Source organism: Peromyscus leucopus, chromosome 15, assembly GCF_004664715.2.
Source record: "Peromyscus leucopus breed LL Stock chromosome 15, UCI_PerLeu_2.1, whole genome shotgun sequence".
NCBI classification, from domain to species: Eukaryota; Metazoa; Chordata; class Mammalia; order Rodentia; family Cricetidae; genus Peromyscus; species Peromyscus leucopus.
In genome coordinates, this window is record NC_051076.1 from 27893637 (window position 1) to 27903582 (window position 9946).

General features: G+C 48.4%; 1 protein-coding gene across 1 annotated transcript; it reads right to left on the minus strand.

The window, feature by feature from the left end:
• Positions 1–270: 270 nt before the first annotated feature.
• Positions 271–6083, minus strand: Mpz (myelin protein zero). The gene is made up of 6 exons (XM_028860091.2): positions 5846–6083; positions 2988–3154; positions 2506–2719; positions 1805–1940; positions 1598–1658; positions 271–1475 (listed from the first exon to the last, which is right to left on the minus strand). The coding sequence occupies exons 1-6, from the start codon at positions 6063–6065 to the stop codon at positions 1374–1376; spliced, it is 900 nt and encodes a 299-aa protein (XP_028715924.2). The 5' UTR covers positions 6066–6083; the 3' UTR covers positions 271–1373.
• Between the last annotated feature and the right edge of the window lie 3863 nt (positions 6084–9946).

Consider the following 9946-nt stretch of genomic DNA (forward strand, 5'->3'; position numbering starts at 1 on the left):
AGAGCCAGACACAGATTAGAACGTAGTACAAGCTCCCCAGATATATATATATATATATATATATATATATATATATATATATATATATATATATATAACTGTGTCTATAAGCCTATTTCAGAGTTTCCCCCACTATGCTACATGGGCCAATACCACAAAATCAAACCTGACAACTAAAACCAGCTAATGAGGAAGAAACGTGGGCTGGGAATGAGAAGAAGAGGTAGGGATTCTTATGAGGACTAGAAAATGCAAGACAGAGGCAGCAGCGTCTGGAAATGTCAGTGTTTATTAAACATTTAAGGACGTTTGGAGGTGGTAGAAGAAATGTACAGAATGTAGAAAAATCCTAACAATCCCCTGTGCCTGGGAGCACAAACTCTTTCTTTCCCTCCTAGTCTCCTTTGGTTTTCCTGTTTTCTGTCTGATAATTGATTCTTAAAGCCCCCTGCTCCACCCCTGACCTGTGACGATCCATTTTTTTTTTTTTTTTCTCTTTCCCCAAATCTTGAGTCCCAGAGCTGTGCTCCAGTGTGGCCAGAGGGCATCAATCATGTAGCTGAGGTCTGAGGATCAGGGGCTCCACTGAGTGGGCTGGCTGGCTCTCCAGTAAAGACTTAGGGAGTGGGGAGCTGCAAAAGCCACATGACGTCATTGGTCCTCAGTCATGGGGGCACCGGCTCAGGTAAACAAACAAACAAAAAAAATGGATGAACAAATAAAAAATACTCGACAACCTAAATAAACCCTGATGGAGAGTCTGATCTGGATGATTTGAGCCCAAAGACAAGAGTGTGGAGCTGGGCCACTGGAGGGAAGGAAAAGAGAGAGAGCGCGAGAGAGCCAGGGGATCAGCTGGGGTAGGGGAGGGGGGAGGCTAAGTGGCCTGGAGTTGGGCAGAGGCTATCAAGGTCCCTTTCTTCTCGGTGCCTGAGGGATAGGCACCAAACACACAGCCCTTGGGGCAGGCGAGGAATAGGGTTAGTCCCTAGGCTCCCGGAAAGCCGAGGGGTAAAAGTGAAGGAGGAATCCAAGAACTTGGAAAGGAAGGTTGAAATGAAACTTTACATCTCATTGGGAGGTAAGGGCAGGGCAGGGCTGAGGAGCAAGAGGAAAACACCTAGACCTGGGAAAAGAGGAGCCTAGGTCCCCCCTGCTCTGACAGGGCCTGGATGTGACGGTCACTTGTCCGAGTCCAGGCCCATCATGTTCTTGAGGGCGTTCTTGAGGCTGGTTCTACTGGGGGACTTGACTGCAGGCCGGAGCTCCGAGCTCTGCTCATCTTTTCGAAGCTCCATCTCGATGACCACCACCTGAGAGCCTTTGGAGGACTCCGTCGCAGACCCCCGACCCCCCGCCCGGCCCGCTAACCGCTATTTCTTATCCTTGCGAGAATCCCCCAGCCCTTTAGACTTCTTCTCACTGGCGGCTTTGGTGCTTCTGCTGTGATCCAGCATGGCATACAGCACGGGCGTCTGCGGGGAGGATTGCGCACATCAACCTCGGGCTTGACCTTGCCTCCCCCCGCCGCGCCCCATCCTTCACTGATGTCCCCGGGTTCCCAGCGTTCTCCTCCCCGGCTTAATGCCTCGCTAACCTGCCGCCCGCGCTTCGAGGAGTCCTTAGAAGACTTGTGAAATTTCCCCTTCTCCATGGCACTGTGGAAAGAGGTTTGCAGCAGGATTGGTCTCACTGGAGCCCGCTCCCAGCGGGCCGCACTTCCTCTTTTCACTGGCCCTCCCACCCCTGAAGCAGTCTCGGGGGATCCTGGATAGAAGGTGGGGAGTCAGGCCCCGCCCCTTACCTGAGCCTCCTCTGCAGGGTCGCCTGCCGGCGCAGCCAGCAGTATCGAACCAGGTAGAAGAGCAGCAGCAGCAACAGCACCACCCCGAGGATGCCCCCGATCACGGCTCCCAACACCACCCCGTACCTAGTGGGCACTAGGAAGGGACGAAAAAAGAAATAACGTGGGTCGCGGGGGAGGGGGGGAGGGCAGAAGCTTCGCACTACGCCTATTTCCAGTGGCTGGAAACGTGAAAATTCTAGCCAAGGCTGCCTTTTGCCTCCCTTCCCAGGTTTTTACGATTAGTTTATGTTATTTTGGGGGGCGGGGGATGGCTCTCACGTAGCCCAGGTTGGCCTTAAGTAGTCGTTGGCTACTTGCTATGTAGCCAAAGATGGCCTTGAACTTCTGATCGACCTGCTTCTACCTCTGGAGTACTAGGAGGATTACAGTCAGAACCATCATGCCTATCCCCACCGCTCCCCACCCCCAACCCCCACAGCAGTTTTGCTATATATCCCAGGCTGGTCTTGAACTCACTGTGTGACCCAAGCAGTCACCCCCGAGCCTCCCCAGAGCTGAGATTAAAGGCTTGCAGTACGACATGCAGATTAGATGAGGCTATTTGCCCCCCCCCGCCTCCCCCCCTCCCGTCTATCAGTCCGCCCTGATACCCTCCTTGAACTGCCTCCCAGACCGCTGTCCCTTGTCCCTTCTCACACCTTTTTCAAAGACATAGAGTGTGACCTGAGAAGTCTTGCCCACTATGTCTGGTGGGTTTTTGACATCACAAGTGAAAGTGCCGTTGTCGCTGTAGTCAAGGTTGTGGATGACAATGGAGCCATCCTTCCATCGAGGGTCCCCTACCCACTGGATGCGCTCTTTGAAGGTCCCCACTTCGTCGATGTAAGGTTGTCCTTTGGCATAGTGGAAGATCTATGAGGAATGAGGGAAATCGTGTGATCTGAGAACCCGAGTGTGAAAAGCCGCCAAAACTCGACTCCAGACTCAGGGTAACAGATCTTGGCCTGTGAGAGGGAGGACCGTGCACACAGATACAGGCAAGGTAACGAAGACTGCTACCTACGCTGCAGCTGAGTTTATGGCTCATAAAACAGTTTCCCGTCTGCAGCCCAAGTTCTCTTTTCTGCTGTTTGAAGCCCCCTATCCGTTGTCTAACCCCAGGACCCCCTCATGCACTCACCGAAATGGCATCTCGGCCCCCTTCAGGCTGGTAGCGCCAGGTAAAAGAGATGTCATCTGAGACCCATTCGCTGGACCAGAAGGAGCAGTGCAGGGTCACCTGGGAGCCCACAGCACCATAGACTTCCCTGTCCGTGTAAACCACAATGGCCAGGGCCGGGGACAGCACTGCAAGCAGAGGGAAATGAGATGCACGGGGGCCCCGTCGGACATAAAGAGGATATGAGGCCAGTCCGCCGTCCAGGGCCGAGGCCATAGCAAAGACACAAGTATTTTGAGGCCTGCCTCTGTCTGGACTAACTCGGTTGGTGAAAGTAAACGCTGCATCGGCTTAAGGTCTCAACAGAGAGGCTATTCCTCAAGGCCATAGCCATACCACCCTGAACGTATCCAACCTTGTCTGATCTCAAAAGCTAGGCAGGCTCAGGTCTGCTTAGTGCTTGGATGGGGCGGCTTCTTCAGCGCACAGGAAACACATCAGTGCTTTTCTGTAGGGTTCTAGAAGGTGGGTTGTGTCCAACCTTCACTCCACCCTTTAGTCTCCTTTTCCTTCTCTTTCTTCCTTTTTTCTTTCCCTCCCTCCCTCCCTCCTCCCTATCTCTCTCCCTTTCTCTCTCTCTCTCTCTCTCTCTCTCTCTCTCTCTCTCTCTCTCTCTCTCTCTCTTCCAAGGCAGTCTTACTATAGTCTTACTCTCCTAGAACTAATTATCCTCCTTCCCCAGCCTTCTGATTATTGGGATTTTGGGCTTGTGCCAATGGTTGATATCTAACTCTTTTTTTCTTTTCAAGACAGGATTTCTCTGTATAGCTCAGGCTGTCCTTGAACTCACTCTGTAGACCAGGTTGGCCTGGAACTCAGAGAGATCCACCTGCTGCTGCCTCCCAAATGCTGGGATTACAGGTGTGCACCACCCCTGCCTGGCTTATTTGTTTTAAGACAGGGTCTTACTATGTTGCCCTGGCTGTCCTGGAACTCAATATGTGGAACAGGCTGGCCTAGGACTCAAAGAAATCCACTTGCTGCTGCCTCCTGGGTACTGGAATTAAAGGCATGCACCATCACGCCATGCATACATCCTTATAAACTGTTCAAGTAACACCAATAAAGCTAATGTCTCTTTGACACTTACTCTAACAACCAATTTCTTTCTGAATGTCTCCACCCACTCTGAACCACCATTACCAGTTAGTAAATATGCTTTTTCTATGTACACAACTCAATATAAATGCCATAAACTCAAGATATATCTGTACTTATAACAAATGGCTAAATTTGTTTTGTGGAGCTTTTTATAATATAATGCATTATGATGTACTTCTTTGTTTTGAATTAAGAATATATGTATCTGGGATAGCTTTCCATGCTGACTCATAGACATCAACCCTACTTTTAGCAGCTTTGTAGTATTTCAGAGTACAGCAAATTCAAATTATTGCAAAAAGACAAAAGAAGAAGAGAAGACTAGAGAACGTGAGTCTTCTTGCTGGGCACAACTGTCCTGTCTGCCTGTTTGCCAGGGGAGAAAGAAGCTAGGCATAGAGTAAGACCCCAAGTCCAGCACTCAGGTGACTCTGCCTGTGGACCTCTGTGGTTCAGCCGTCTTACCCTTTCTTGGCCATATTGGCCGAGTGCCACCCCTATAACGCACCCACACAGCAGAGTCATTCCAGGGAGACTATGTGTGTGGGCCGGCCCTGGATGGGGACAACTGTAGACTCTTCTGTTCTTTAGGAGGGGGCAACCAAACAAAGTCTCATTGTCTAAACAGCGCTGGAGGCTCATGCTACACCCACTCTCGCCCTCATTGTCCTGAATCCCCCACCTCAGCAAGCAATATCTTCTCTTTACCTCCTGGGAATTCTGCCTTCTCCTGGGAATTAGAGCCTTCTTGGGAATCCCCAATCTAACAAAGAGGGTCATTTATTGGTTCTGACTTCTGGTTCTCCTATTATATCACCAGTCTTTGCCCTTCTCCACTCTGCTCAGGGGGTCTATGGGTAGGGCACAGCTCTTTTGTGCCCTTAGACTCCTTAGCTCCTCATTCCCTTTACCAAGGCTTTCTCCAGCTTCCTGTCTTCACCATTGTCTTGGGGTACCACAGAATAGTCCACTATGAACCAGGAAAGTCTAACTTTTGGATTTACAACCCAAAGAGTTGAACTTGACCAAGGAAAGAACCTTAGGTTTTCTAACTGTTCCCCTCCCCTGCTGCTCATCCCCCCTCCTCACTCCAGCTTGCCTACTGCCAGCACAGGATGCAAGGCAGTTTGGAAGGATCTACTTAATTAACCTTGCTTTGATGTTCTCTTGCTCACTCAACATCTGCCGGAGGTAAAGGAAAAGGCCGATCAATTTAAGGAAGATGGCTTTACTGGGACAAGATCCTAGGATTCACTCACATGGATGAGAGGCCACACGCAGAAACCCAATCTAAGAAGCGGAGATCACAGAGGGGTGGGCTCATTCAGTAGTTCATATTCCCTGACTTTTCTTTTCTGGGAAATTAAGGTTGGGTAGCTCTTGCCCCACTTGGGAATGAATTTGATTTGATTTGATCTTATTCTTTTCCATACCCCCTTTTGCTTCCTGACAGGCTGTCTGCATGGATCTGAGGGCAGCTGACTTCTACACTGGGTGCTCAGGGAAGCTCTCTATTGTCTCTTTTACTGTCTTTTAAAGAAAGACCTTTCCCCGCTTCCTTTAAATGATAGACACCCTCCCTCCAGACACCTAAACATAGCATGCCCTTCCTGCTCTCGCCTGCTGGTTTTTGCAGGGAAGAGTACAGTGGAGAAAGGGAGCGGTTGCTGAGAGACCACCTGAATCTTGGGGTTCCGGGACTCAGTGCCTCCACTTACCCAAAGAAGAGAAGAGCAGGGCAGCCAGGATAGGGCTGGGGCTGGATGAGGGAGCCCCAGGAGCCATAGCTGGGCCAGGGGCTAGGGCCCAGAGCGTCTGTGGGGTGGAGAAAGTGGGGGTCAAGGAACTGAGCGGGGTTTTCTGGAACCCGCTTAAAATCCCCTGGATTCCCAGCATGAGGGGGCTGTCCTGAGCCAGTGACCAATTGCAGCCTGGCATGTGCAGTTGAGAGGTGGTGGGGAGGGTGGCAGGGGGCATGGAGCAGAAGGGGCATTGTATACTCTGGGTGGAGGGGTGGGGGGATACATACCACCCCATACACAGAAAGCTTTGTGTATACTGACCTCCCCCTACCCTAGGCTGGAATGCTGGGGGGGGGGGTGAGGGAGAGGGACAGAAAGGGACACAGACACACTTCTCTGAGGAATAGATAAGCTGAGAAACCTAAATCCTAAAGGCCACGCAAAGGACTTCTTCTTCCCTCCTTGCCTGAGAGCCCTAGGACTTAAGAGGCAGGTTTCTTTCAGAGAACTCCCAAATTAGGGTGTCCCTTGTTGTTCTGACTGCTATGGCAACACTATAGCCAACTTGAGATGGCAAAGCCCTTTGGGAACAACTTTTTCCATCTCCCTACATCCTAGGAGATCCTACCTAGATAGGAGCTTTTCTTTACCCAGAAACTTCCAGAAGCCCAGGCCTCCCCTCTTTTGTTAGGAAATCCTTCCCTGCCTCATGCTATGCTGCGGTTTAATGAGCAAAGGCACATACTGTCCTGCGTGCCGGCCATTTGGAAAGGATGAGAAGGCTGGTAGCAGAATGGTACTTCAGTTCTTCCTGCAAGCTCAAAATCTAGTTTGAGGAGGCAGAGGGGAAAACAAGACAAACTCCTCAACAGCCAATGAACAGAATGCTGGGGATACCACCACACACAACCAGCCACTCACTCCATCAGGAAGATTTGGTTCTACAAATAACCTTCACTTAATGCATGAAGTTCAGAGGAAAGAGCAGTCAGGTCTGGGAGTCTAGTAGGCAATGTTATATAGGGACCTTGAAGGAGAAGTGACATTTTGAAAAGGGGACTAGGAGGGACAGTGGCTAGATGGAAGAGCAAAGAGCAGAGATGAAAGTAAGTCTCTCTCTCTCTCTCTCTCTCTCTCTCTCTCTCTCTCTCTCTCTCTCTCTCTCTCTCTCTGTGTGTGTGTGTGTGTGTGTGTGTGTGTGTGTGTGTGTGTGTGGTGTGTGACATTTGTGAAGTTCTGGGAATATTTAGAGCAGATTATGTACATCCATGTTTGATTTGATGTGGGGGATCTTGAAAGGGTACAGCAGGAAACAAGTCTGAACAGAAAGTTTTGAAGGTCTCAAATGACAGACTAAAGAGGGTGGATCTAATCTCGTACCCTGTAAGCCTCTCCTGAAGAACTGAATTAGGGTATGGAATTAGAGATGGCAAAATCAGCTGCAGTTTATACCCATCTTCCTAGCACTTGGGAAGTGGAAGCAGGAGGATCAGGAGTTCAAAGCTAGCCTGGGCTATAAGAGATCATTTCAATAAACCAACCAACCAACCAACCAACCAACCAACCAACCAACCAACCAACAAACAAGATGCTTGGGATGTCTGCATGATCATAGTTGAGGGTTTTTTTTATGATTTATGATTTATTTATTTGTATGTGTATAAGTGCTTGTCTGCTTGTGTATGTGTTCCATATGTCTAGTGATGGTAGGAGCCAGAAAGGGGACTCAGATCCCCTGGAACTGGAATGGTTGTGAGCAACCTGTGAGTGTTAGGATCTGAACCCAAGTCTTCCAGAAGAGCAGCAAGTGCGTTCCCCCCTCAGGCCCCAGAGGCCAGGTTTATTGTGGTGTTTGTTTTTTCAAAGGAGAGCATGAAAGTAGTCGCCCCACTACCACAAACTATGCAGTTGAGCTGAGTTTTAAGACAAATCTCACAAGCAGAGTCTTCTAGAGATATCCAGATTGCTGCCTCTTTTTCTTGCCTTTCGGTCATCTGAAATGGTTGTGCTTTTTATCGAAAATGTCCGCCCCCCCCATCTCTTCCCCTTCATTTCTCTTACTTTGGATCATAGACCTTGTTTTATTCTGCTTATTATTTTTTTTTCTTTTCTTTTTGGTTTTTCGAGACAGGGTTTCTCTGTGTAACAGCCCTGGCTGTCTTGGAACTTCCTTTGTAGACCAGGCTGGCCTCGAATTCACAGAGATCCATCTGCCTCTGCCTCCTCTGAGTGCTGGGATTAAAGGTGTGAGCCATCATTGCCCCGCATCTCGATTATTTTTAAAGAAACTGTATTGAGAAAGAGTTTGGTTTGGTGGTGCACTCCTTTAATCCCAGCATTCAGGAGGCAGAGGCAGTCAGATCTCTGTGAGTTCAAGGCCAGCCTTGGCCTACATAGTGAGTTCCAGGACAGACAAGGCTATATAGAGAGACCCTGTCTCAAACAATAACAACAATAATAACAATAACAACAAAAAGATTTCAGGTTAATATTTGAAGTCTGAATTTCTTTTTTCTTTCTTTAGATGTATTTATTTTGCTTTATGTGTTTCACTGTTTTGCCTGCTGTATGTATGTACTCTATACCCTGGAACTGGAGTTATGTACAGTTGTGAGCCATTATGTGGGTATTGCAAACTGAACCTGGGTCCTCTGCAAGAGCAGCCAGCACCCTTAACCATTGAGCCATCTCTTCGGCCCCACGGTCTGAATTTCAAAGTGATTTATTTCCATCAGCTAAAGTGTAGGTTCTAGAGGTTGAGCGCAACAACCATTGTTTCAAATTGTTTGCTTAAGACAGGATCTACCCATATACTCCTGGCTGACCTGAACCCACTTTTTGTTTGTTTTTGTTTTTGTTTTTCAAGACAGGGTTTCTCTGTCCTGGAACTCGCTCTGTAGACCAGGCTGGTCTTGAACTCACAGTGCACCACCACTTCCTGACTTGAACTCACTATTTTGATCAGACTGGCCTGGATGGAGTCTCTGGTGATCTTGTTTCTGCCTTCTGAGTGCTGGGATTACATGGCATCCACCACCATGCTTAGCTTGGTCCTGCATATGGGACGTTAAGCCAACAGTCTCTTAGACCCTCCATGCATCTCAAATCACAGTTCTTGTGAGTTTTGTGGTTAACACTAGATCTTGGTAATGGAATGCTAAATAGAGGCTTGATTATAAATAAGCCCCATGGCAGGTGGTGGTGGGCACGCCTTTAATCCCAGCACTCGGGAGGCAGAGCCAGGCGGATCTCTGTGAGTTCAAGGCCAGCCTGGGCTACAGAGTGAGATCCAGGAAAGGCACAAAGCTACACAGAGAAACCCTGTCTCGAAAACCGTATAAATAAATAAATAAATAAATAAATAAATAAATAAATAAATAAATAAATAAACCCACCCCATGGACAAAATCAGCTAATATTTATAGGATGCTGTAATCAATATTCCAACTTAACTTCACCACTTTCCACTTAATCTACCCACTATTCTTATCTATACCTTGTTTTGTGGTCTTGTATGTTCTCTCTCTCCCTCCCTTCCTCCCTACTCTCCCCTCCCCTCTCCTCCACCTCCAACTTGCTATAGAGGCTGGGATGACCTTTGAATTTCTGATCCTCCTATGTATAGGTCCCGAGTGCTGAGATTACAGGTGTGCACTACTGTGTCTGGCTTCGTGCAGTACTGGAGCTAAAAACCAGGGCTTTGTGAATACTAGGCAAGCATTCTACCAACTGAGCTACATCCCCAGTTTACTGCTTTCTACATTTGTTTCTTTATTGACCTTGCTAAGGCTATAAGTGTCTTCAGGTCAACAGGTCAGTGTAGTCTTGTATCTTTGAATCTCCCATAGCACTTTCACAGATTGACAAAAAGTCAATTGCACATATATGTTAAATAAAATTATTATAAAAGATTTAAGTGATGGGGCTAGAGAGATGGCTCAGCAGTTAAGAATACTGACTGCTCTTCCAGAGGATGGGGATTGATTCCCAGCACCCACGTGGCAGCTCACAGGTCTGTAATTCCAGTTCCAGGGGATCTGGTGCCCTCTTTGGCCCCCCTGGAGCCCTAAGCACACA